We start from the raw sequence: 27,953 nt of genomic DNA on the forward strand, positions 1-27,953 counted from the left end.
GTTGTATTTTTTGATGATTGTCAGGGCATCTATTTTTATGTGTATATTTATTTCTTTGTTTATATATATATATACACTATTTTATATATTTATAATTTGTAGTTTTTGATATATTGTTCATATACATATACATTTATATACATTTGCATATATATATATATATATATATATATATATTGACGTATCTTTATATGTTGATATTTTTTATTTCTTATTTTCAGTTTGCCATATGCATTTACATTTATATTGGTATTTTTAACTTCGGTTCAGTTTTTTCCTTTGTTATCTGTTTGGTCTTTCCAACTTTTGGGTTGTTTATTTTATTTTTACTTCTTTTTGCTCTTGTGGGTCTTGTCATCCTTGGTCTCCGTGTTTGCTTCCAATCTCTTCCCTTCTCCTCTTTTATTCCTTCATTGGTTTGCAATCTGCATTTTCATGTTCCTTTGCTCTCCTGCATCCTGATGATGGATCATGTAGTACGATTAGAAATGTTAGTGCTAAAACACATTGACACAATCGATCTTAGAAAAAGTAAATACATAATTAAAATAATTATAATAAACATCGTGTCTTTAAGTTCTGTTGGAATAGCTTGGTTTTACCTAAAGCAGACTGCTTTGCATGGCTTGCATTAACGAATTGAATTTTAACCAAGGATAGACTTCAAAGATTAAACATTTCTAATTCTTTTAAATGTGTGCTTTGTCAACATGACATGGAAACAATAGATCACCTTCCTTTGAATCACGCTCTTTTGCCCAAGAGTGTTGGAAATTTGTGCTAAATAAGCTTCAATTTTTTCGTTCCGTTACCTAACTCATTTTTGGACCTATTCTAGTCATGGCCAAGTCTTTATACGGATTTTGTGTTTTCATGCCTTTGGAAGTGCATTCCTGCTTTAGTATTATGGGCCATTTGGTGGGAGAGAAATAACTAATAATAGAATTTTTAGTCACTCCCCTTCTCTAATCTCTCTGGTTTTGGAAGGGTTGGAACGGGCAATTGTAAAACTTGTTAATGCTACAATGCATAAATACAAGGGTCACCATGTATTTACCTCTTCGGATAATTTTGTTATACATCATTGGAAGGGCTGGGTATTCTCCCCTCTCCCTATTCCTTTGTTCCCATCCAAAATTCCAATGATCTAAGCACAAACCAAGTGGACTCCCCCTTGTGTGGAACATTATTGTGGAGCAACAGGGATCGGTTTCTACAAATGCAATTACACTGCCATTGTTATAGGTGATTTCCCAAATGCAGATTTGAGGTCTCATAAATATGAGAGGAGGAGACATGTTTCATGAAGAGACATGTCTCTACGGTTAAACATCACTAGTTAACATATTAATATAATAGTAATATAAATAACCATATATGTAACTCATAAGCATATATGTAATAATAATATGCTAACCATATATGCAATATATAATTATATTATTATATAATAATATATAATATATAATTATATAATCATATATAATGTATAATATATATAATATATATTATATTAGATATATAATATATATTATATATATAAGATATTGATCTTAAAGATAATTTACCATCAACAAGGTATCTCATGATAAAATCAATCCGATAGAAGCTACAACCTTAACACTCCCTCTTAGCTCGGGAGGATTTATAGAACACATTATGCTTTCAATAATATGAAGAGATATCATCTCAGTATGCTATTCAATTCACTATGAGGCTAAATTTCTCACCTTTCATAAGACACAATTGAAGCAATTTCCATAACTTTAACACCACCTTAAGTGTGGTCTATAGTAGTAATTATGGTGTCCGGCAAGATTCGACCCAAAGAACCATAACAAGTTGGTTATCATGGTGTCTGGCAAAATCCGGCCCAAAGAACCATGATAACAAGTCTACCATTTATAAGATCGCCACCTTACAATGGTTACCTTCTGTCTGTTCGTTATCATGATTTCTAGCACTCTAATGAAGTCTGTCATGGTAACAAGTCTACCATTAATAAGATCGTCATTTTATAATGGTTATCTTCTATTCATATATGCCAATGAAAGATCGTCACCTTTCATTACATATCATATGTGAAATAGTAACCACCATGAACCCAGTCAGAGGGTGGTACAAAGGCTTTCACCTTAATTTTTTTCTCACAGAGAAGAATGCATTACAATAAATTTCACTTAGAACTTCTCCTCATATAGAAGATATCATTCACAAAGGATTGCACCTCAAAATTCTTCCTCTGAACAATGATCTTGGGAAGTTAGGTCCAGTAGTTACTCCCTTAGAGACTCTCTTCCCCCGAGAATTCGTGTCAAACTCACTCTAAATCTGATATCAATCTTCCTCATGATGCACTCAAGAGTAGACCCATTAGAATCATGCAGTCACACACATGTATTTCTAGACTCCCTCTGAGTATCAATCTTCTAAGCTCCTGCATTGCCTTCGAAGAAGTGTCAGACTCCCTCTTAATGTAGAAGGATTCTCATAATATCAAAGATATTTGCTTCAAGAGCCTTACTTTATCCAACCTGATCACAGCTTCTTTGAAGCTACTGTCATAAGCTGCCTAATGTGCCATTCTTCGTTTCCTGCAAGATCAACTTTAGATGCAAAGGAAAAGATCAAGGAAAAATAACTCATATAACACATGAAACTGCAAATGACAGAATGAATAGATAAATGTAATACTTAAGAATAGTAAATACTTATTTGTACATCAACATCTTTGATATTAATAAATGCCTGTCATAGGGAATGAAACATTTGTTAAGGTAATTATCCACTCCCTCACAATGTAAAATTCCCACTCCTTTTATGCATCACTCCTCCATTAATTTCCAGCATATTAAGTCAACCATTGTTTGTTTTAGTAACTATCGCAAAATTGCTTAAAACATTGTATCATGAAACTTCTTATTCTTTCTTACATATTAGAACCTTAGTCTATCTTCACTCTCAACTATGAAGCTCTCACTTTGTATATTTGTCCATAGAACTATTATACAACTTATGCTAATCCTCTCATCCTTCTTATTTGAATGTATTGTATCTTGCTCTTATATATCTTAATCAAAGACTGGGATCCCTAATTTCCACTGAAATTGAGGAGTAATAAACTTCATTCCATGCGTAACAATTCTAATAATAGTCACATTGCCCACTGAACAGTATATAAGATTCTTCATTTAGAACCATCCCATGAATATTGGTTATATTGTAGATGTGCGAATAGCTTGAAAAAACTTAGTCTTTCTGTGTAAACTCTTCCTTCCTAGATATTTCCATACTTTGTGATTTTATCAATATATTTTTCATGTAATACATCATTACAAAGACAACTATATATGCGGATTTGTTTTGAGACATTCTGTTTGACTGAGCTTACTGATGTGGCCTGCCTTTTTGCCAAATGTTACCTCTTTCTTGTAGGTCCAAACTTTGTACTTCAATTACTTGCGAATATCTATGCCAGCCTCCTCAAATTCCTGTTTACTGTAGTGTTACGAAGGAATGGTATTATGTGACCCATACAAATTATCTTCCCTGTATTTTCTTTACCATCTCTTTACTCTTTTATTTATTTATTTTATTATCCTTCTTTTAATCGTAATAATAGCACTACACTTGAGTCTTAGTAGCTTGCCGAATATATTTAACTACTAATATTGTGATTGCTAAGTGCAGTGTTTTTGGTGTCCTTTCTTGACTATTATTCCACCCTTGCCATGTTGAGTAGTTTGCTAACTAAATTGAGAAACTCTCATTTTCCTTGTAATCAACTTGCTGTGCTGATTATTTGTCTTTATTTGTTGATTGTTATATATCCTTTTCTGATTTGGCATTCTTATAGTGGTGACTAGAAGATTCCCACACACGAATCAACTATTGTTCTTCCATTTATTGGCTTGATATCTTACTGCCACTGCATTATGAATATTATCCCTGTCACTATATTATTTCCAGTGTTGTCTACTTCCCCCCTTAGGCGTCACTCTGTTTTCAACATAACCTCAAATGTTATAAGTAATCAATGATAACCATAAATTTCAGGCGTGCTGCTGAGATTGAGCAATAGTTTCAATACTTCATCTGACATGGCTGCCAACTCGTTTCTTATAGATCATTGTTTATATTTGTTATTGTAAGTTTCAATGATTTTATAATATTCTGTATGTTGCTTGGATATTCTCCCTGTTGGTTCTGCATTCTTCGGCTTGCTTATCCTCCATTTTAATTTTTTATTTGTTTTGTGATGATCCAAACTTGAATAGCATACAGGTCTAGTATACTTGTGATTAATTACATTGGATATAGACTTACATTAATAGCATATCGGGGATACCCTTCTTTAATCTTCACAATATTGATTTGTTTGAGATAACATACATGCATCACATTGGGACCCTCATCTCTACAGCGCAATTCACTTTTGTGATATTGTACCTGCTGATTCCTCCAGTTAAATGTCATTTCCTGTTGATTGTATGCACTTGTGATGCTTTCCTTGTGTTTTTTTAACCATCTCCCCGATTCTGTGATTTGGTTAAACTGACTTCCATAATCACTGCCTAATCTAGACCATGATTTATCTTGATTATTAGAGAGATACCATGAGAGATTATATATTTACAGTTAGGCTCTGATACCATGTTGAGTAACATGGATTGGTTTCTGCAAATGTAATTACATTGCCATTGTTATAGGTGATTTTCCAAATGCAGATTTGAGGACTCATAAATATGAGAGGAGGAGACATGTCTCATGAAAAGACATGTCTCTACGGTTAAACATCACTAGTTAACATATTAATATAATAATAATATAAATAACCAGATATGTAACTTAGCTTAAGCGTATATGTAATATTAATATGTTAACCATATATGTAATATATTATATTATTATATAATAATATATAATGTATAATATATAATAATATATAATATATTATATATAATAATATATAATATATATTATATTACATATATAATATATATTATATTTTTATCTTAAAGATAATTTACCATCAACAAGGTATCTCATGATAAAATCAATTTGACAAAAGATACAACCTTAACAATTATAAGCTCAATTTTGATGGAGCTTCTAGAGGAAACCTAGGGAAATTTGGTTTTGGCATTGTCATTAGAGACTTCAAGAGAAATTTGGTTGCAGCTAAATCTTTTCCCCTCCCTCCTTGTACTAATAACAAGGCCGAAGCCTTAGCTTTGTTCTATGGACTAGAACTTGCAAACTCCTTATATTTAAACTTTAAATTACATGTGAAAGGTGACTTAACTATTATTAATAATTCATGTATTAATCGTAAAGTGTATAATTGGTCCATCCAATACATTTTATATCAAGTATGGACCCTAATAGATTCCATAACCTTATAGAGAAGGCAATTTGCTAGCTGACTGTCTTGCTAATTTGGGCACTGATGAGGTATTTATTGATTCTTTGGTTTTTTAATCCACATACTTTCCTGATCTTCTTAACATTATTATCAAGGAATGTGTTAAAAATTATGTTGAGCCCCTTTCCACTTTTTGATGTTGTGCCTATATTTCTTATTTGTACTTAGTACCCATTCTATTTTAATTGGACTCGAGTACATTTAGTCGATCTCTTCTAACCTTTATTAATAATGATTATATTTGGTTACTTGTCATTCTACTTGGACATTCGAGACCTCTAACGTGTACCTGCTTGACCTTAACATGATTGTTTATTATTTATTTATTGGTTCATTTAGGTGAAATACTGTATGATGTCGTTTCAACTTATGCATTCTTGGTACTTCCCTAGCCATCTGTCATTGATATCTCTGTGGCAAATCTTGATGTAATCTTTAATTCCCCCCATTTGATGATGTTTAAATGTGGCACTAAAAGTTTTTATGTAAGCCTTAAGGGCTGTCAGCTAGCATGAGCCAACAAATGTTGCCCTCCTTTAGACTCCCACATTTGCGTATTCACGATGATAGCTTATGGTTTTTTGAGCTTGGATATCTGTATTCATGGCTGCTTCTTCAATTAATGTTTTTGGGGACAACTCATCCGGCTCGAGAATGCAGTCACTTGAATTTTAGATAGGAGATTGTGTTCTTTCCCCGCATTCTAAAAGAATTGTGTTTGCTTCACAAATTATTTCTATCTTTGTTTCGAATGTGCTGGATATCTCTCAGTCGTGGAGCTTGCTTAAAGCTATTTCTGGTTAAGTGGTTTTACCGTATTTCCTCCTGGAGGATGCTTTTCTTTGAGTGGTTCAATGTTACAATTTTTGGTCCGCAGATGCTCATATTGGAGGTGCTTTCCAAAGGCAATTTATTTTTGATAGAGCTGAATTTGTTGAGCTATTCAATGGTATGAAATTGTCGTATGAAATTGGAAACTCCATGCCTTTGTTGAGGGCTTTGAACAGTTTAGGTTTGAAGACATTATGAGGAATAGAGCTTTGTCCAAAGTTGGTGCTCTATTATAAATAATTATTCATGATCATGTTATGTCGTCCCCATTTATTTTAGATGACTTTCTTGATAGGTTACATACTCAGCCACAATTAATTAATGTTAAATAATGAATATGTTTATCCCCACTTGGCGGACTCTGCTTGGGAAGCTTTATTAGCCGTAGTTCCACCCCCATCTTTGTCATTTATTGATATTGATGTTGACATCGAAAACTTCATTTTTGTCTGATCAAATGGAGATGGATTAAAATTGCTCTTGTTTCTTTTGATTTAAATTTTGGCAATGAAGGTTTTGTGGCTCCTTTGGTATGATGGGTTTTTTGCTGTATGATATATATGTTCGAGATTTATGATCTAAAAGCATTATTTTGCTGTGCTCGATTCCACCTAATAGATATGGGTTGCCAAATTATAGATTATGTAACACTGATTTTTCTCTACTTTTTGATGCTCGACAGTGGTTCTTTTGGCAGGGCTCTTTTATGAAGATATTTTTGGGGTGGCATCTCGTTGGTTCTCAGTTTTTAATATCGCTTGATCTCACCTGTTGCTTCGAGTTTAGGTTTCTTGACATGACGCCTGCTCAGATTCGTACTATCTTCTAGATGCTTCCTTTAGTATGGCACAATGTACGCTAGTATTTTCTCGGTCTTATGGCTTAAAGTTGGTGGGTTTTTGCATTAGTGTTTGTTCATTGGGCTCAATTTACCTGTAATACTTTTGGGAAAAGGGAAAGTGATTCTTTTTGCTATTTCATGAGCTTGGAGCTCCTTTTTGCATTGTAATGTAGTTTAAAAAATGTATATGGGTTTGGGTGACATGTATGGGTCAGGGCTTTCTTTCTGAGAATGGCTCCCTTTTGTATGGGGCTCTTATGTAACAGGGTTGGGATCTCTCTTATATGTCCATAGGCTTGTAAACTTATAGCACCAATAGTGCCTTGTGCTATCTCTAAATAGTTTCATAGGCTTGTTGCAGATACTTCTTTTTGCATTTTGTATTGTAACGGGTAACGAACAAAGTTTTTCTTTACTGGTTCTTTTCTTTGGGAGCCCTTTTTTAAACTAGTTTTTATTAATATAAATATAAAAAGTTTCACCAATTTTTTTAAAAAAATGATTCATAAACATATAATAATAAGTAGCATATACTTATATTTTTTTGAAAATTACATAGGTGAAATTATTGTTGAATTTTTTTTTTTTCACTTGTCGAACTTTATTTGAACTTCATAGTTGTCAAACTCGAATCTTGTGACTTAGGTTGTGGCAGTTGAATTCCATCCTTTTTGAATGTCAAACACCCAAAAGGGAAGTAATTTGATGTTTGTTGGAGTTAGAATTGGTTGGGTTTTTTTACACCTTCTTGAGTCGCAAAACATGAAACACATTATGTACTTTGTTGTCCTTCAGCAAATCAAGCTCATAGGCTACCTCACCCACGCGTCTAACTACACGGAAGGGACCATAGTAGCGAGGCTTGAGCTTTTCAGCTCCACTCCTCCATATGGATGAGTACCTATAGGGCTGCAACATCAGGTACACCATATCACCCACATGGAAAGAACGAGCAATCCTCCTTCAATCAGCATACTGCTTTTGCTAATTCCGAGCCCTCTGAATGTTGTTCCTTAGAGTCCTCATCACATCCTGACTATACTGTAATAAGTCTCTAGCACTAGGAACCTTGCTATCACTGAATAAGGCTCTAGGGATCCCTATGTAAGGTTCTAAATGGGACATTTGAATTGACATATGGTGAGTGGAGTTTTAATAGTAATTGCGCAAGTATATCCACTTCACCTAGGCTCATTGTTGTGTTGACACATAGTTACTTAAAGAGCCCTCCACCCATTGATTAACAATCTTAGTTTGGCCATCAGTCTGTATATATAATCAGTCATCAACCATTTTCATTACTTGATCAATATATAAATTACCATTGATCATACTCAATTCTATAATCAAGTGAATAATATTAGACAAGAAGATCACCAAGTAAATCATATTATTAAATCATACCTATTAATAGGTAACCAAATACGAAGAGACATATGAAGTTATTGACCTTTGGAAAAGGCATGACCCATGTCTTATATTAAATACAACCACATAACTTATATAAGAGGGATCAGATAAGATAAGATAGGGGAGGAAAAATGAGAAGAAGACAGTTTTTATAGTGGACCACGACAAAATACGGGGAAAAATTTCCTCTCCCGAGGACACATCAAAAAGAATAAATTAACAATAAAATGGACACCCTGTTCTTGGGTATTTTGTCCATTTTCATCTCTAGGCCTATCTTGCCCTTTACATAATTTATTAAAAATCATAAGAGGATTAGTTTGCTTGGCTTTCCATGCCTTAATAATTTTGTTTCTCATTTTTGCCTTCTTGACCGGAGTCCACTCGACTCTTTCTTTCTTGATTTGCCCTAATGCTTGTGCTAAGGTCTCATTATCCTTAGGTATAGAACCGTAGGAATAGTCATGTTTTGGCATATTCCTAATCAGATAGAAAAATATGGGATGTCGGTGTTTCTTGCGAGGTGTCATGCGGGTATACATCCCGTTTAACATTCAATTCTATATTTTCAGTTTTTCTTTTTCTATTTTGTTTGTGATGAGCCCAGCGTTCAGAGTTAAATCTTACACTTTGATAGCATATTCAACATACTAAAATTTCAGAAACTAATTAATTCTTGAATAAGGAATTCATATCACAGTCTTATCCGAATGAAAAAGATACAATTAAAACAATTATTCAATTCTTTCACATGAAATGGAAATACGAAACTAAGTATAATTGCATTTCCCAATGATTAGAAACTAACAACCATCTAACTACCATATTCACATGACTTTCATTTATTAACTACCACTTCACTTGCAAAATCAAATGTGAAATATTCTGAGGGAAGCAACATGTTTAGCAAATAAAGTACGAGAAGAACATGAAAGTGTTACTAGAATAAAAGCAGTTGATGACATTGAGTTGTACAAGCCTTGACATTTGGAAGAGAGGAGAAGAATTGCCATGGACTTAACCTCCCAACCGCGGACCCTTAGTATCCCCACACAATCTCCAACAAGAAAGGCCCTCCCTACCCTAGGAGTTGGCTTGGGACACCCTTATCCAGCCATTGAGCATCCTGGTGTTAAGAGTGTTGACTAGTCAATTATGGAGAGATTGTGGACACATTCCAATCAGCCTATCTTACAATTGCTAGCATCTTGACCTTTGGTGATCATGGTGGAAAACACACCATTAACTACCTTGGCCAAGGATTTCGGATAGACAACTTATGTGCTCGATCACCCACCGTTAGACTTGACAAAAAGAAATTTACAAAGGATTTCCATAAGTGATCTTTTTATTGAAATTAAATATTATTACTGATTATGTATGTTCTTTCTTTCATTGCAAGAAATCATCCCAGTGTCTTTCTCCCCTTATCTCGACCAAAATGGTCCTCATTACTCGGGAGGTTCATATTATAATTTCAGATTCATGAACACTTATTCCTTTTCCATCTTTCATGCCAATTTTGGGCTATGGTATCATAAGTTGTTATGTTTTTCTTTCTGATTGATATCAATCATAAGGAGTAATATTCCATCTCAGAGATATATTAATTATATCCCTATATGAAACTCATTCAAACAAAACATATGTATATGCAACATAACAATTATTCTAGACAAAGCATATCGGAGAAATAATGAGATTGCTATGGAAAATTATCACATTTGACTTTGAACTTTCAGTAAAGAAGAGAGGCCGAAGTTGATAAGAAATCAGCATGTTTAGGACAAAAAATGCGATGATAAATATAGAGCATGACCTGATTCAATTGGTGCGGTCTGATGTATATGAGATTTGTAGTATGCCGACAGTCAAGATTCCAAAGTTGCCCGATGTGAGTCAGACTTAATTCATGAGCTTTGGCTTAGTCAAATTATAACCATTGTGGAGTACACCAGCGCTCTTGATGTGTTAGAGCAGAGAACATGGTAGTGTAATAATGAGAGAAAACTTAGATGCTAAGAACAATGAACAATGTGTGAATGCACCCACGACAAGAACAAAGAGTATAAATAAAGAAACAAGCAGCCAAGATGAGCAAAGACCACCCACGACGTGCTCAGTTACGCAAGGACTGAGGTCTCAAGGAACGTTGCAAAATCTTTAAAAATAATTTATTAAAAAAGAAATGTTATAGTTTGATGCCATAAGGTGATAGATACAATATAGGTGGTCGACCCAAGCAATTAAATGAATGACCATAGTCAAGGTCAAGAAAATATATAAAAATAAAGGTGGCAACATACGCCTAGCCCATGTTATAGTATATTAATGTCATTCCTATATATTCATGCTTCCCTGTGTAATTATGATATGTAGGTATATATATACCTATATATACGTATGTATACGCTAATGATGAATTTCGCATATATATATATTTCATACCTACCCAAGCATGAGTATAGACGTGATATTACTATACTAAGACATGATAGCTTGCAAGGTACACAGAAATCATTACATAATGAAGGTAATATTTCTTATTTAAGTTCCTTATATTGTTTTTGTTTATCTGGATAGCTCATGGTAATCCTTGTACTTTTCCGCTCGTTTAGCCATTTTAGTCCTTGGTCTAGGTGGATAGGTTCATCCTTGATGGCCTAACGATGGATTTGGTTGTCCCCTTCCTAACTCTCATTTTGGCAACACTTCCCCTTGTCGTCATGCTCCTGCAAAATGGAAATCGTCCCAGGTAATAACATATTTCCAATAGTTTGAAATAAACAAAGTATCACATATTCATTTTAAATTTCTAATATATTCATTTTCCAAATTCATCTTAACAGTTAACTAACATGTCACATGACACATTATCTAATAACCTAATTTCCATTTCACAGGAATCAAAATATCTTCAACAACTTTATGGTAATCAATTTCACATGTACCATAACTCTCAACAAATTTATCGAATAACTAACTTCACATGAGTTTTTCCAATGACTAGAATTTTATTTAATGTAGCAAAATTCTGGATGTAACAACATGATTTGAGAGTTCCTTATAAGGTGCAATTGCTTGGTGGACATAACATTATACTTGTGTTCTCCATTTCAGATTTGACAGAGTATCATAAATGAGACATTGGAGACTAATCTAAAGAAGCATTGTGGAGTATTCCAACCCCTACTCGAGAAACGTAGGAGATAGAAGTTATATTTGATAGCTTTGTGGGTAGAAGCAGAAGAAATGGCCAATATGAAGAATATCTGGTTAAGTGGAGATGAGACTTGTTGAAGATTTGTCGTGGCTATCTAAGACAAAAGTGACTGTTTTGATGGTTGTCAGAGCACTTGAGATGTGCCAAGGTCACTTCTTGAATTACTTTGAGTGTTTGATGCAAGAGCATCTAGGGTGTAAGATCATCAACCAAAAATAGTATTTATCTTTCAACAAGGGCTAAAATAGAAAGGTTATCTTTTTAAGTAAGTTTTCATTTGTGCATGCATGAACTTGAAAACTTAAGAAGTAAAATTGAAATTGAAGTGACAGGTGAAAACATAGTTCGAGGACTCTTCAAGTACTCTCTAGTACTTGCCAAAATTGTGAGTTCTTGTAGAGTACTCATCTAAGACTTTCCCTTGGACTCTTTGGATACTACATGCGGGCTCCCAAGTTTAGGGTAGAAACTCTCAAGTCTATTTGGGCATGTTAAATTAATAAAAGTGGGGATTTTTTGCTTCATATTTTAGTGCAAACTTGTCCATTTCTGGTTTGAACAATGAAATAACAAGAGGAGTGGAGAAGGCAGGTACTTAAGTAGCAATGAAAGGGGTGTAGCGCTGAAAAAAGTGGAAAAAAAGTAGTTTAACACGGGGACTCGCACCCCCCTCTCAAACCTTGAAGTACCTGTCCCCAAGATGTCCCTGCACCGGGTACTTGCGTACCCAAGTACCCCCATCTCCGTCAATCCGCAACCATGCTGCCATTGGAATGGGTACTTGGATTTTTATTTTTATTTTTATTTTTGATTGTTATTATTGGGTGTGTAATATGTTACTATGTTGAATGTTCAATGGTTCTGGTTCATGTTATGATCTTGTTATGTTCAAGTATTTTAATTTGGTATGTTCTATTGAAACTTCTTTTCATAACAAGCATTTCAAGTTCTATATATATACTATACAACACCCTTCCCTGCCCCGTCCTCCACTTCTTGTCGTCCCCCCGCTGTCCCAAAAATGAGGTCCATTTTGCCCCCATCCTGGAAACTAGTCTCGGTGTCCCGCTGCCCCGGCGTACCCTAGTACTGGTTTAACATTGAATTAAAGTCAAAAAGTGAAACTTTTCCCTATAAATGCATTTCTTCACTTCTACTTCATCTTTTTAGTCATCAATTTTTTAATTTGGTATATCTTGTTAAGTTCAAGTATTTTAATTTGGTAAGTTCTATTGAAACTTCTTTTCATAACAAGCATTTCAAGTTCTATATATATACTATACTACACCCTTCCCTGCCCCGTCCTCCACTTCTTGTCTTCCCCCTGCTGTCCCAAAAATGAGGTCCATTTTGCCCCCATCCTGGAAACTAGTCTCGGTGTCCTGCTGCCCCGGTGTACCCTAGTACTGGTTTAACATTGAAAAAAAGTCAAAAAGTGAAACTTTTCCCTATAAATGCATTTCTTCACTTCTGCTTCATCTTTTTAATCATCAATTTTTTTCCGAAGTAGAGCTCCTAAACCCTCACATCTGGCTTGCCATTTCTTGACATTCCCTTTATCATGTTTTTTTGATATCTAATACTTTGTGCGTCTTATTACTGCTGTTTGTTAAACTCTTTATGGTCTTCATTTCGAAACCTTCTCTAGTTATAGGGATTTTTTGTCATATAAGAAATTTGATTACAATGGGCGGGTTTGGGTGGGGAATTAGAGAAATCATGTTAAAGTTCTCAATTAATTTGCGTTTTTTGGGTGATTCTACACATCTTTTTTTCTATGTATTTGTCAAGATTTTTACCAAGTCTGTGCAAAGTCCTTAGTTTGAGTCAAAAAGTTGGGCTACCAAGTTGATTTTAAGCTTGAGATTTCAATCTTTTGGTGAAAAAATCGTCTTAATATCTTGTGCTGTTCATGAGATATTATTGTTTTTGTCCTAGGAATTCTCTAATATAGTTTCAAATTCAAATCTGAAACCCTTGAAAGCATTGTGTTACATAACATTTAAAAATAATCTTCTAGCTGTTAGAAAATTCATGTGAAGTTAGTGGTTTGGTAAATTTGTTGAAAATAATTGTTCATGTGAAATTGATCTATCAATAAAGTTGTTTAGATATTTTGGTTCTTGTGAAATGGAAGTTCGGTTATTAGTTATTGCTTCATGTGAGATGTTAGTTAGCCGTTATGATGAGAATTGGAAAATGAATATCTTATAAATTAAAAATTGATTATGTGATATTTTGTTATTATTTCAATTGTGGAAATATGTTATTACTTGGAATCATTTCCATTTTGCAGAAGTACGATGAAGGGGGGAAGTGTTGCCAAAATGGGAGTTAGGAAGGGGATACCCAAATCCATTGTTAACCATCGGGTATGTAATCTAACCACCTTGCCCCAGGATGAAACGGCTAGACAAGAAAGAAAGTACAAAGGATGACCATGAGCTAACCAGTTAAAATAAAAATATTATAAAACTCAAATAAGAAATATTACCTTTGTTATACGGATGAGTCTCAGTGTACCTTGTTATGGTATCACGTCTTAGTATAATAATATCTTGTTTATACTCATACTTGTGTGGGTATAAAATGTGTACGTATGTATACACATGTATATATATATATGTATGTATGTGAATCTCAAAATTTGGCGTGTATACATATATGTACGTATACACACACACACACATGCATATTAAGGCTACTAAAACAGGCATGAATATAAAGGGGCGACATTAATATACTAAGGCATGAGCAAAGATGTTGCCACCCTTATTCTTTATTTTGAACCTTTGCTATGATTTCTTCTTATTTATTTAATTGCCTTATGACCACCTTTATTTCTTGTTGCCTTAATATCATCGGGCTATAGTCTTTTATTTTCATTATTAAAATTATTTATTTGAAAGGCTGTGCGAACATTTTCCTCGCCACCTCAGTCTTTGTGCATGCAGATGATCTAGCCTATCTTGCCCGCTTTCTTTGTTGCATTATATGCTCTTTTCTCTCAACCGCTTGGGTGTTCATATTTTTCTTACGTTTCGCACCACAGAATCCTTCCTTGTTAAAGCCAATTTGTCTCTGCTCGATCCCAAGTAAGAGGGTGGTAGTAATCGGCAGTTGTGTTATGTCTATGCCGAAGGTTGTGAATTAATTCAGTATTTCTTTTTGGACACCATTGGAAGCTTGGTAGCACAGACAAGTGCTTTATTCATATATTTGAAATCGAACCGACTGAAACAGGTCATGCTCTATGTTTACACACAATTCATCATGCTTATGTTTTGAAATCTGAACTTTCCGTTTGCTTCTTAGAACTAACCCCTACATTATTTTGAAAGTCTAGAATTAGATGTGTTATTTTGAAGCATTCTTTTGATTGCTGAAATGCTTTGCCTATGCTAAGCTTTTTGAATTAAAAGATACATATGTTTTTTTGTCATGATTGCTGATCCATATAGAGATATGGTTAATATATCTCTGAGATGGGATTTTTCTCTATATGATGAAGTAATAATCACAATGAATGCTTAATTCACTTATGATGCCATAGGCCAAAACTGGCATGAAAGTTGGCAAATGTATAAGTACTTTTTGTATTAGATATCTCATAATGAACCTCCTTAGTAATCATCCATGAGGACCAACATGGTCAAGATGAAGGGAGAGAGTGGGAATGATCCTGCAATGAGAAGAAATATAAAATTAGTAATAACATTTAAATACAAAAATCATGTTAGCTCATGGAAATCCTTGTATAAATTCTTCTTGTCAAATCGAGCGGTGGGTGATTAGGCATTTAAGTTGGCCATCCACGATCCTTAGTCAAGGTTGTTAATGGCATGATTGCCACTATGATCACCAGAGGCCAGGGTGCTAATAGTTGAGAGATAGGCTGATTGAAAAGTGTCCACAGCCTCATCAGCTGACTAGTCAACACTCTAACACTAGGATGCTTAGTGGATGGATTAGGGTGTCCCAAGCCAACTCGCAGGGGACGAAGGGCCTTTCTCAATGGACATTGCGTGGGGATACTAAGGGTCTGTTGTTGGGAGGTTAAGCCCATCTCCTCTCTCCACATGCCAAGGCTTGCACAACACATGGACATCATCTGCTTATTCTCTGGTATCTATTTATGATTCTCGTAGTTAATTTAATGAATATATTGCTATTCTGTACTTTAAATATTTCCTAATGTCAAGAAATTAGTATATGAAATGAAAGTGAAATGGTAGTTATTAACTGAATGTCAAGTGAATCCAGTAGGTGAAATGGTTGATAGTTTCTAGTTAACTGGAAATGCAAATTATAGTTAATTTGTATTTTCCCTTAATGTGAAAGAATAGAATAGCTGATTCAACTATATCTCTTTTCATTCGGTTAAGATTGTGATGCTTTTTATGTTTATTTAATCGGTTAATTAGACTCCATTTTTTAGCATGCTGCATATTTAAACTCCAATTTTTAGCTTGTTACACCTTGTATAGATCTGTGTAACACTTTTAGTTCCGCCCCTCAATGGTAGGAGATAGTCACAATGATCATAAGACACTCATGCACTACCCCAAGGGCAGATTTATACTCACTTTAAACATGGAGAATACATGTGATATACAAGTGTGCAAGATCAATCAATGACAACATGAGGATGAAGTACAATCTCTCTTTAGGTACTATTTGGTGGATAAGGTCTAGATCCTAGAGAGGGAGTAGGGAGTGACATTGTAATAGCCTACAACAGGGGCGAATCAGAATTGAGTACACCTCTCACAGGGGACAAGAATACACAACCATACAAAAGCTTATGCTCCTAGAGAAAGCATGTCTTCTATGAAAGAAGCATCTTTATCCTTCTACTATATCTAGAGCCACTCCCTCTACCCATGCGAGTCACCTCCAGAGGCAACACATAGACATCGCCCCACTACCACTACCACTTCTATGGATTATCCTTCTGTTCTTAAGGTTTCTTTGTTTCTTCGGCTTAGTTTTTTTTGGTGTAGTGAGGTTGTCCTCTTGCCCCTTCACTTTGCCCTTGTTTGTTGGGGTCTCAACTTGTTTTTCCCTCCTTTTGTTGGTGGACCGTGGCTTCATGTCACCATTTGGTGGTCCTACTATTGGTTATATTTTGTTTGTCTTCTCATTCCCTTTGACTAGCTTGTGGTCATTTAATGGACATTAATAAAATTTATTTTTTCTTTATATTAAACTATGTCCATACGAAGTCTTGACAAGCACTTTGAGCGTGTCATATGCATCATTACTTTCATTCATTTTTGTTACTTATATGTTTTCTTGGTCATCACTTGTTAACTATGAGATTATCTCGAGCCACTTTGGGCCTTGACAAATGTTGAAAGCCATTCAAATACTTCTACCTTAAACCTATGTCTTTGGTTTAACTTTATCACATTCTCAAAATGAATTTTTAAACCAAAAAGAAGACACAAATGTTGGCTGAACAAAATTAACAACCCAGTCTTAAAAGCTTTGACTCAATTAAGTATGAATGAGACATCTTTCCCCCATCCCAAACATGAAAAATCATTAAAAAATTTATCTTTCATCGCAAACCATGAAATTGAAGGAAACTCCATAAACATACCATGATTTTTTCATTTTCTAAAATATTAAAATCATTAAATAAAAAATGTGATCTTTGGTTCCAATTGCAAACAACAACCATTTCATTTAATCAAAGTCACTTTATGAGCATTTAAGAGAAAAGAGCATCAAAAGGGCACAAAATGGCCTGAAATGATTTTTTAAGAACAAACAATCCTAACTTTGTTGGAAAATTCAAATTCTACCGGTGATGCCCTATGGTCCCTTAAGGGTGAGTAGTATGCCCCTACTATTTGAATGGGCATCTGGAGTGATCTTCGTGGTTGAAGATCCACTTTAGATGGAAGTGGGACGACAACATGATATCCATAGCAGTAAGCATAAAAAGGGAGGAGAAATTAGCAACTTACCTCAAATTTGTTGCACAATCAAATAAGCAAAACTTGCAAAAATGCAAGAGATAGAGATGGAAAAGACACCACAAGCAATCCCCTTCCCTTTCCTATCTAGATCAATTGAAACCCTTGTCCTTTCCAATCGAAAATGAGCTCAAGTTCAAATTTCCAAATTTTTCTTGGAGAGGTTTTTTGAGTTAAATTCCTTCCTAAGTAAACAATTCCAAAAATGGCTAAGTGTTTTTTTTCTTTTCATTCTAATTTGCCTCTTCTCTATTTTTAAATTGTTTAGTTCCACTCATTTATCTTTTCCCAAATGTTTCTCTTTCAATAATTAAAATCAAATAAACATCAACTTCATTTAATATCCACAGCTTAATGATGATTAAAACACATATATGCGACTCATAAAATAACACATTTTATTTGCCCCTTATTTTTCCAATTTCACTGAATTATAACAGAAAATATGAAATGAAATCTTTTAGCTCATAAAATCTTTCTGTGTGAAACATGAAATTTAAACAATCATTTCACTCCTGTGTATATTGGTATTTTACAATGATAAGGGGTTTCATAATCGTCTTCGATGTTTATGGTTCAGCATGGGTAAAACACATATCAGCAATCAAATCAAGTATGACTGGGTATAATAAACAGATGGCCTTATGTGATATCTCTTTAATAATCATTGCCAGGGTTGACTTAAATGTGCATAATCAGGTGGAAAAATGCCGTGTACTTGCACAATCCATACCCATGTCAAGCATATCTGTTATGTGTATATGATAGCTTAAGCATAAGTTATCTTGATGTGGTACAACATAATACGAAATATAATTAGAACATCTAGTAAACATCATACAATTTAAGTACCTCTACACAATGTAAATCACATCGCATACATCCATCGATACACATATGGACCACTGAAGCAACTTAAGGATTAATTTAAACATAAACATATGGATAGTAGTAACACAAGCTCCTCACAATAAGCACCAAGACTCTGGTGCCAATACGAAAAGGTAAGATGAGAACATCTCTAGTCAGAATTATCAAGTATTGATTTTTGAGTTCAAATACAAGCAAGACTATCAGAATGCAAATGCAAGATTCGTTACTTATTTTCCACAATCAATCTTTTACAACCCAAAGAAACCACTACAAATATGATTTGAATTGTTGGTTGCTATTTTGCTTCATTATGATTGAGTTTCTTAAGAAAAGTCACACAATGGGGAAAATCTCCTAAAGAAATTTGAATTAACACACTTCCCTCAGCCAATCTTGTGTTGCGACAAGATGTGGCATCAAAGAGAAGGGTGCAAAAGCCACTTAGTTTTCTCTGCAGAATCCTTTTTTTGTCTTCAATCCCATAAATTGGGAAACACACTCTTCTAGATGACAATCATACTATGTTGTCATTTATCACATCTGTCCGATTCCCTCTTTAATGGAATTCACTTGCTTCATTTATCTGACAATTTGGGCACTACAGGTTACCTAAAAGATTCAAAATTGGAATCTTGCTCACACTGGACCAATATTTTGTGACTATACTCTGGGCTCAAACTCTTTATTAGGTTGCCGGACTCAACTTTGGTTATTCACATCGATATGATTACTGTTTGAGTTTCATTGTTAACGTTTAAATTTTCTTATTTATGAGTAGTTTTTTTTTCTATAAATATGCCTTAAATAATATAATTTGTGCGGAGTCAAATTTATTTTGACATCAACCACTATTGCATCTTTTCAATACAAATTTAGAAGTTTCCTTTAATCCGTACTTGGGGAGCTTGTAAAAATACAAACCGTCAAAATTATTACATGGGATTAATTTCAGAACAGGTCGAAGAAATAGATCACAAACCTGGAGGGTATATAAAATACTGTAGTTAATTATATATAAGTGATGAATGCTCTCCTTTAAAAGAATTATTCATGTCTAGACTTTGCTTACAATTCGATACCAAACATCTTGAAGGATTGCTTTTTTGAATGGTTTTAAGTCTTTTCACTAAATTATACTTTACTTTCAGTGTCTATGTTTTCTTATAATATATATCTTTTTTGAGTTATTTCTTTTTCTGGATTTCTACTTGTATTAGTATTTACCTAGTTTTCAATTGCTAAACAGCTGTGACATTGTTTGTTACTTTGTAGGTTTGAGTCAATAATAAACAACACCCCAGCTGTGTACCTGCAATCTGCATTTTTTGGTGCTATATAGTCTAACCCTGTTTTTGTTGTGTGGTATTCATTCAAGGTTTCTGTCGCGCAAGAAATGGACAATGAAGAAAAGGCAGCCGATATTTGTCATCGTCATGGTTTAGCATATATTCCTTTGAGTTCAGGTATGCAGAAAAGAATCTGTACTAGTAACTAATCAAGGTCTTCAAGTTTGGTTCATTTGTCCTAGAATCAAATTCACCAGAAATTTCATTGAATTTGCAAGTCCTTTATCTGGTTACATAACTGGCTTGGTATAACTACTAAGGTCTAAATTAAGAAATTGAACAAGAAACATCACATACGTAAATAACTATTTTATCGATGATATTGATAAATTAGATACATAAATGAACATGGCATATATGAGAGTGTTTGCTAATCATGCTGAAAATTTACATTATCATTTATCTTCAACATACCGAGGTATTAACTGACGAAGAAAGAAAGTCAATTAAGAATTACATGGAGACCTAAGAATGCATCATCCAGAAAAAATGTATTAGAAAGGGAAAGATGGAAGATAGGATCTTTGAGTACAAGGGCTCACACATGACAGCCTGTACATTCATCCTTCTTATAAAAAAATACTTTATCAGTATTATGCATTTACGGATCTTTCTATAGAGGCCCTGGAGTGCGAAGTGGTAAAAAAATGTCATTTTAAAACACTCGCTCGATATCTGTCATGTTCACCCCCCAATAGCCGTTCACCAGAAAAAATAGTATCTTTGGCACAAATGGACCAATTGGCAACCAAGAAAGCTTAAAAATAATCAATTACAAGTACATGTGTGATCAGCTATTAGTACATGTGTTGTCATTATTAGTTCATGTGACTTGTGTACATGGATGATTGGTAATATGGGATACACATAAGAGAGTAATGTTAAATGACACCTCAACATATATGTAACATGGTCATAGATTGTGATATTGATTTTGCTGTAAGCATATGTGTTTTTTGTAATGCGTCATATTCTAAGTCAGTGTTTTGTTAAAATCATGTAGTTTCCAAAGTCCTTGAAGATATGCAACGGAGTTTTGGAATACGTTGGGTGCAATTTTGTTTTCGTCAACATTTCAGATCATAGTGCATTGATCCATCATCAGGATGAAAGTAGAGAGCAGAAAGATAAGTGAAAGACAAAAAAAACTAAAAAGATGGATAGAGAGGGTTCTAGAAGGTAGCAGGGATGAAAGATTCTAGTGAATAATGAAAAATAAAAGAAAAAGCAAAACCAAAATAATGAATTAAAATCAGGAAAAAATAAAAAATGAGAGCTTAGAAAAATAAGAGAAAAATACAATGAAAAAGGAACCAAAAGGACTAAGAATTGGATTGAAAAGATAACAAGAGAAGAAGAAGAGGGTGAGGGTTAAAGTGGTTCCTAATTGTTGGGAATAGAGGTTTGGTTGGCACTTGGATATGCTGTTTATGTGTTGTATTGATGACAGGTTCTGTCATTGATGACAAGATATGTTTATGTGATCATGAAAAAGTTAAAACAAAGATTTTGTATATTGCAGGGAGATTATTGCCACAAAAAACTTGGCATATAACAGATTAAGCTATGTGAGCTTAGGATTATGTTCAAGGATGAGTATAGATATCATATCTATGTTCGCTGGAGTTCATGTTCAGTATTGGTTGAGTTACAATGCATTTGGTGAAGACTGGTAGCAATTCAGCGTACACAAAATAATGACAGAGACAGTTGGTAGCAAATTGGCTGCATCTTATCAACGAGATTGAAGTAATGTCAGTGAATTTGGGTTGTGGTAGAAGACATGTTAGTGATAGCAAGGCTTAAGAGATTATTCGGAAGAGGGCGTTGAAGTGAAACATGTGATATGTTTTATGGGCAGTTGATTGGGTTAAGGAAACACACTGATCTTCATCGTTAAATGTATTAATGGTATTGTAAGGTGTGGGAACCCTAATGTAAGCATTGTAATGATGATTAATGCCATAGTGTTGTCTTATAAAATTAAATATATATTGGGGAATCTCTAACAGGCTGACCTAATTAGTTATTTGGAACAGGTATAAAGGAATGTTTTCCTTGGATGTAATTTTGCATGTATCGTGTCTGTGATGTATATGGCTAGTAGATGCAAGCTTGATTACTTAGAGATTAAAATAAAATTGTGGCCCAGATTTATAAACCAAGCAAGCAAAAGATGAAATTGTTTGAGAGTATGGACGACGACTCAGAGAATGTGGGAAAAATGGAGAGCCCACTAACATATGGATTAAAGAAACAATGGTTTATTGAGGGCCTAGAGCCTGATCTTCGAAGAAAAATGAAGATAGTGCCACTGACGCTGTACATCGATGCTTACAATAGAGCAATGGATCTAGAAAGTGAGAGTAAAACAATAGAGAAGAAGAAAAGAAAATCATCCAATTACGATGATTCCTCTGGAGAGAGTAGTAGTGAAGAGTAAAACAAGAAAATTCAAGCTTTCTAAAAGGATATGATTTGTATGATGAAAGAGTTCAAAACAATGAAATGCAGCTCTAGCTAGACTGGCAAAGGGGACTTGTGGTGTATGAATTGCGAAGAAGATCATAGTAAGGGGTCCTGTTCGAAGAAACAATCTTGTGACATCTGCCAAATAGCCGATCGTTGCACCAAGGAATGTTTTTACAATATGAAAACAAAGGGGCATCAACAAGTCTTGCACGTAGGAAGCATCTACCTCAAGAGCTACGAGAATGGGGAACACAAACACCAACGCAATATCTTGCGGTTATAGGAATAACTGACGAGAAGGAAAAGGTGGAAATAATAATAATGGGGACAATAGCCACATTCAATAAGATGCACGTGGACTTCCAATAATATAGTATCGTACCTGTAACCAGTTGGGTGGCTTTGCAAGAGATTGCACGAGGGGAGGAGAAGTACCACAGTTTCTATGCAGATGGTGTGGTATGGGAGACCTGGACGACGCAAAGTGTCCAAATTTTTGAATAAACCTCTTGAACATTGAAGGTAATAGGGAAGAAGGGTTAGCTGTTACTTGGGCACAAGCAAATAAAGCAACCTACCCAAACACAAAGCCAAAAAGAGGAGGATGCAGGAAGCCAAAACAAGTGTAGAAAGGGAAATGATGGTAGAAAGAAGAGAAACAAATGACATCGCCAACACATCACTAAGGGGTCAGGCGAAACAAAATATCATACGACTGGTGATGCAAATTGAAATTCCTATTAAGTTTAAAGACCTTGTCTCTATGCCATAGTTGAGAACAACTCTATTGAATGTGACATCATCCTCGAAGGCGTCAGGGGGGCTAGAGGTGAAGGGAACCTGCGATGAAGGTGAAAACTTCCTCAGGAAGGAGAAATCACTCTGGATTGTGGAAGATCTGATGTTATTCGCAATAAATATAAGAGAGCACCTGACAGTGGTAGAGATGGACATCCATGGAACCATCTTGACAGGCACTATTGTTGACGTAGGGTTCAATGTCAACGTAGAACCAGAGGAAAAACAGAAGAGATTAGGGCGACCTACGTTGTGGCCACCGACCTTCCCAAGTTGTACGTGCCAACTGACACGACATCAAACTCATCGGGACCCTAATGGCACAATGGGTAAAGATTAGAATGTAGCCCTTCGTCTTGGATTTCGTGGTGATACTGCTAAGAAGAAAAGGGTACGATGCTATCCTTGGAAGAGGTTGGTTGGTACAAGCGAAGGTGAACCATGATTGGAAAAGAAACACTTTGTCAATGGAGAGAAGCAATAGGGGATTCACAATTGACCTATGGACACAAATGGTTAGTGAAGACCTTGTGTCTTACTTTGAGCCTCAAGCCAAGGAAGAATTTGATGAAGGGAAGCAATGAATGAAACCAAACAAAGCAGGAATTTTAGAGATAGAAGGATGCTCCGAAGATGATTTGGATTTATTAAATGGGCTCTTCCATTGGCAAATGGAAGATTAGGAATTGTTCAAATGTCCGAATAGAGTATGATTAATATAAAGAAGGGGAGGTGCGGATAATAGAAACTCCTGAACATCAATTTGACAAAGAACCAATAAAGTATGAGGAGCCCTTAGTGAAGGTTATGAACTTGGGGGACGAAGCCAACCCGAAGAACATCCTTGTAGGTGATTATTGGAACCCCATCTTGGAGGTGACAAGATTTTTTTTTATAGAACACAAGGATGTATTCGCTTGGACCTACAAAGATTTGAAAGGGGTCCCACTAGAACTATGTGTCCATCGGATCCTGCTAGTACAAGGAGTCATACCTACGCAGAAGCGTCAATACAGGATGAATAAGAACTATGCAACACAGGTAAATGATGAGATTGAAAGAATGGTAGATGTAGACATTATATTTCGGGTGCAAACAAGTGGGTATCCCCAATCGTTTTTCATTGAAGAATGATGCGAACCAAATTAGGATATGTGTGGATTTCAGGTGTTTGAATGCAAGTACTATTAAGGATCAATTCCCAATACCCTTCACAAATAGTATTTGGGAGGAAGTTGAAGGAAACGAGATCTATTTGTTCATGGATGGATTCTCTGGGTACAACCACATATTCATCGTTGAAGAACATAACCTCAAGACAAACTTCGAAGTTGAAGACAGAGTACGTGTACAATCAAATGCCCTTCGGTCTTTGTAATGCTCCAACAACGTTTCAAATGATCATCTCAGACATCTTTGACAAGATGTCTGTTGGGAGCTTCAAAGCCTTCCTCCATTGCTGGTCCATTTTCATTACGGAAGACACACACCTAGTATCTCTCAGGGATGTATCGAGAGGTGTTGATAGGCTAGGGTAGCACTTAATCCTAAAAATACAGATTTTTATGGTGCCTCAGGGAAAACTATTGGGACGCATCATATTCAAAGCTGGTTTGAAGACGGATTTGGATAATGTATGGGTAATTCTCGAGATGGAGCTTCCTATGGATGTAACCGTAGTGAAATTATTCCTAGGACACATTGGTTTTCATAGGAGATATATTATAAACTTTGTCCAAGTGTCCTTCCCACTAGAGAGGTTGACTTGGAAGAGAGAGCCATACATGTGGGGTACACAGGAGAAGGCATTTGAGGATACAAAGTTGCAGCTAGTAGGAACACCTATCCTTGCATACGCTAATTAGGACAAGGAATTCAATGCCCATGTGGATGCATCACATTTTGCCATTAGGGCATTTCTAGCACAATCAAACGACTATGCATTGGACCATCATATTTACTTTGCAACTAGACTCTTGTTAAAGGCGGAGAAGAATTATGGCAGAGTAAAGAGGGAAGCCCTCGGGATGGTCTATGCCGTTCAAAAGTTCTGGTATTACTTATTGGCAACTCCATTTGTTTTCTATGTGGATCACTAGGGTAGAGTGTACCTGGTAAACAAACCAATCATTCAAGGGACACTAAGTAGATGACTACTTCTATTGCAAGAATTCACGCTCACCATCATTATTCGGCTAGGGAAGAGCCACATAAGTGAGGATCACTTGCCTAGAATCAAATCCGGAGAGCCACCCGAAGGTGTCAATGATGATTTCTCGGATTCATGCCTCTCTAGAATTGTAGTCTTACCCACTTGGTACACAAGTATCAGAGAATACATTTCAACAAGATAGTTTCCTTAGGAGATGCAACCAAGTGAGAAGGAAGTTGGTGCTGAGGAACACACCGTTCCAGTTGATTAATGGTTTGTTATATAAGATGGAGCCTGATCAAGTACTTCGCCCATGTGTCATGGAGGAAGAAGTCCCAAGTGTGTCGAGGGAAGCCCATAAAGGTCGGATAGGAGGACATATGGGATTTGATACAATTGCACAAAAAGTGTTATTAGTAGGGTTGTGGTGGCCAATAGTTTACAACGATGCAAGGTAATGTGTGGTGAGTTACAATACATGTCAAAGAGCAGGGAAACCCTTGAAAGGACTTCATGCCTATGAACCCCTCCAATGCACAGGAGTTGTTTGAAAGATGGGGACTGGATTTTGTGGGGCTGTTCAAGCCAAGCAGAGCACATTGGTGTAGGTATATTATCAGAGCAATGGAATACCTCACTAAGCGGGTTGAGGAACAAGCCCTTCTTGATAACTCCACTTGAGTGCGACCAGATTCACATATGAACAAATAATTACACTATACGACATACCCATTCAGATTACAAGTGATAGAGGGGGACATTTCGTCAACTGTATGATAAAGTTGCTCACTAAGAATTCAAGAACATTCATTCCTTCTCAAGTTCCTACTACTCCAGAGCCAACAGCTAAGCTGAAGCCACTAACAAGATATGGTGGTCGTGATATACTAGTCATGTAGAGTTAAGAAAAAAGATTGGGAAGAAAGGTTTCCATTGGTACTATGGGCTTATTGCACCGCTTACAAAGTCACTATGGAACAAACACCCTTTCAGTTGATACACACACAAGAGGTTCTCATAATGGCTGAATTCATGGTATAGAGTCTCAAGATCGCTATTGAGAACAGGTTGGGAGATATGGAGAGTCTCCGGGAGAGGCTTAATCTCAACAAATTGGGTGAACAACATCTCACGACACAATGGGCAACCAAAATAGCTCAACAATGATGAAAGGTATGGCGTGACAAGCACCTCAGGCAAACAAGATTTGCACCTAGACGACTAGTATTAAAATATAATGGACGCAATGAAATTAAGCCGGGAAAGTTTAAACTGAAGTGGCTTGGGCCATACAAGATATAAGAGGTTGGCAATAATGAATCAATTAAGCTGTGGACTTTGGACGGGAAGGAAGTGGCATACGTTGTTAATGGTTCCAAATTGAAAATCTACCATGAGAGGCACAAGCATTGGAGGGACGAATGTACATACCGAGATAGGAACAACTTAGATTTAGGCAAAAATTAAAAAAAAAAATTGAAAAGAAAAAAGAAAACGCTGAAACACAAAACGTGAAATTTGCGTATGGCCCTTCAAGCAAGCATTAGTGTACGACCCATATGAAACACGGTTTTGGTGTAAGACATCACCGCCTAGAAACACCATACATTACACCAAGAAGATACCATGGTACTATACAGTGATTGGAAGGAGAAAAAGAGGATGTGGGCGAAGACAAGAACATACAATATGGCCATCGGGTAATAGAAAAAGCAACTTTATAAAAACACACTATGTGATGAAAAGAAAAGCATTGAAAAGACAGAGCAATTACATTGAACAACAAGAGTAGAAGAGACACTGTACGAGCCTCAGGGAAACTCACTGTGCAGTATGTGAGAAAGCAGACGAAAGAGCATGAACCGTACTGTAATAGTGCATACAACATATGTCAGTTCAGGACCACCGTACGGTGAAGAGTAGATTGTCAGCAAGAAATAAAATACAATATGGTGAAGGGGAAAGCCGAACATTCCAACGGAAGGGAGATCCATTCGTAGCGCGATATACACCATAGTGAAGAACTAAAATAAAATATAGTTCAGGTCCTGAGAATGATCGAAGGTAGACGCTGCACAATGACCACTTGCAATGAGAATCCAATGACGATGTCTAGACACCATACGAAAGCCACGACATATGCCATTTTAAACAAACATTGTTCAAAATAAAGTAGAATGATCAATGACAAAGCAGAAGCAAGGCTCGATAAAATAAGAAGAGTGGCAAAGGGACAATACCGGTGAGAGGTAAGGAGCTGACAACAAGGACTTCATAAACTTGCGCCATTCAAAAAACTGAAGGTGAGAAGGGAAGGATAAACACTCTAGCATAACATTGAGTGAGCCACTGTACAAGCGAAGAAAGTTAGGGACAATGACACAAGGAAAGTAAGAGAGAGGTCTAAGAAAGGAGGAAAACTTTAGTGATTGAAGGCATATACACCTTACAACAAAAGCGCAAGGGAGGAAGCCCTAACCGTCTGATTATTATGGATTCAATAGGAAAGAGAAGTTGGAAAACTAAATTACAAACACCCACAAGTGGTTCTAGCAACATGGATATGAATGCATAAGTTTCCCCTCTAGAGTTAGAGTT

At 35.7% G+C, this 27,953-nt stretch overlaps 1 protein-coding gene across 4 annotated transcripts in view; it reads left to right on the top strand.

Annotated features, from left to right (window-relative positions):
- LOC149533815 (uncharacterized) overlaps positions 1 to 27,953 on the top strand; it is a 199,487-nt gene that overhangs the window by 42,376 nt on the left and 129,158 nt on the right. For all 4 annotated transcript variants that reach the window (XR_016356781.1, XM_089803635.1, XM_089803633.1 and 1 more), the window contains exon 4: positions 19,963 to 20,050. Coding sequence is in view for 3 of the 4 variants with exons in the window: in XM_089803635.1 (XP_089659761.1) it covers positions 19,963 to 20,050 (88 nt within the window). In the remaining variant the exon portion in view is untranslated. The remainder of the gene's footprint in view (positions 1 to 19,962; positions 20,051 to 27,953) is intronic.

This window comes from Cupressus sempervirens, chromosome 10 (genome assembly GCF_028749045.1).
Source record: "Cupressus sempervirens isolate cs-2001-9-10 chromosome 10, ASM2874904v1, whole genome shotgun sequence".
NCBI classification, from domain to species: domain Eukaryota; kingdom Viridiplantae; phylum Streptophyta; class Pinopsida; order Cupressales; family Cupressaceae; genus Cupressus; species Cupressus sempervirens.